The 1,487-nt window shown below is 64.0% G+C and overlaps 1 protein-coding gene across 1 annotated transcript; it reads left to right on the forward strand.

Moving 5' to 3' along the window:
• Window positions 1-148: 148 nt before the first annotated feature.
• LOC112468275 (serum response factor-like) lies at window positions 149-1,074 on the forward strand (the record flags this gene model as incomplete). Its single annotated transcript, XM_025037394.1, has 1 exon — window positions 149-1,074. A coding segment is annotated over exon 1 (670 nt), but the record flags the coding sequence as incomplete, so codon positions are not given.
• Between the last annotated feature and the right edge of the window lie 413 nt (window positions 1,075-1,487).

A 1,487-nucleotide genomic window follows, 5' to 3' on the forward strand; every position in this document is an offset into this window, starting at 1 on the left:
TTTCGGCGCGGATCCTCGCGCGGTCGCGGCCACGCGGTTACGGCGGACTAGTTTTTCGCGGCGTGGTCGCGCGGTCGCTTGGTCGCACGTCGGTGGGGGGCCGCGCAGCGCCGCGCGACACGCGGAGGCATCGCCGTGCCGCCGCGCGCCGCCGCCGCCGCTGCCGTCGTCGCGGTTAGGCACGTAGGTCAAGTTACGATACTCCGCTTCTCGCGGCTCCGGCGCGGCGCATTCAGTTCGCGGGGAGCGCTCGTGCGGTGCGCGTTGTTGTCCCGTGTTCCTCTAGATGATCGATCACGTGGTGGACCCTGCGCCGAGTTCCGCACGCGATTCCGTCGCGAAGACGCGCCGCCCGCGCCGTCCGCGTCGTGGGGAAGGGATTAGATGTGCGCGTCGACGCCGCGATGGACAACCCTAGCGGCGGAAGAGACGGTCGGTACGCGAGCCTCAGCTACAGCATGGGGATGATCGGGAGCGATGCTGGCACGGAAATCTACGGCCGACCGTCCACCTCCCAGCTCGCGGCGGCGGCGGCGGCAGCGGCGGCGGCTTCCCAGTTGGGCCGCGGCGGCGGCGGCGCCACCATGATGTCGAACGTCGGCGCCGCGACGCCGGGCGTCGGTCCCGTCCAGCGGGGCATCAAGCGCTCCACCTCCGACGTCTGCTACGGCGACGACGGTAATAATCCGCGCCAGCAGTCCCTCTCGCAGGGCATGCCCGGCGACTGCGTGCCCGACAATCTCGACGAGTCTTTCACCAACCTGGGCCAGCCCAAGAAGTCACCCCCCTCGAACGGCAAGAAGACCAAGGGCCGGGTTAAGATTAAGATGGAGTACATCGACAATAAGCTCAGGAGGTACACCACCTTCTCCAAGAGAAAGACCGGCATCATGAAGAAGGTTTGTATGGTTTGTATAACCTCGGCTAACGATTTAACGCACACGGCACGCGGTTACCGGCTTCTCCCGCTGAGACCGCTCTCTACGAGCGCGATATCACCGCGCTCGTGGAACGTGGGCCGCGTGGGCGTCGCGTATGTACCTCTCTCTCTCTCTCGCGTCTTACAAGTCTCGTGTAACTTCAAATGCTCCGCGAGAGAAAGAGGAAAAAAAGAAAGTGCATGTGCGCGTGCGCGCGTTAAAACTCTATGAAAATAGTATATCCTACGCGTCAACGTGCGACGCTCCTCTCGCGCGTTTTCTCCGATTGTCGCGACGTTCGCGACGACAGCGGACAGCGACGGGATACGGGATACGGGATGCTGCGCGACGCGCGACGGCTCCAGCGGGTGTGCGCGCGTGCGCGATTTACGGGTGACAGCGCTCTTCCGTGGCTATTACGCGCCTGCTAAAAGGGGGCCGGTCCGCCGCGCCGGTCGCTCGCACTCGCGAGCTAGCGGTTAGCGTTTGCTCCGATTAACTTTTTGTACGTCTCTGGCTCGGGGACTATAATCCAAGTGGGAAGCGCGAATCCCGACTCCTTGATCT

Source organism: Temnothorax curvispinosus, unplaced genomic scaffold (assembly GCF_003070985.1).
Source record: "Temnothorax curvispinosus isolate PA1 unplaced genomic scaffold, ASM307098v1 QBEX01018254.1, whole genome shotgun sequence".
Classification (NCBI taxonomy): Eukaryota; Metazoa; Arthropoda; class Insecta; order Hymenoptera; family Formicidae; genus Temnothorax; species Temnothorax curvispinosus.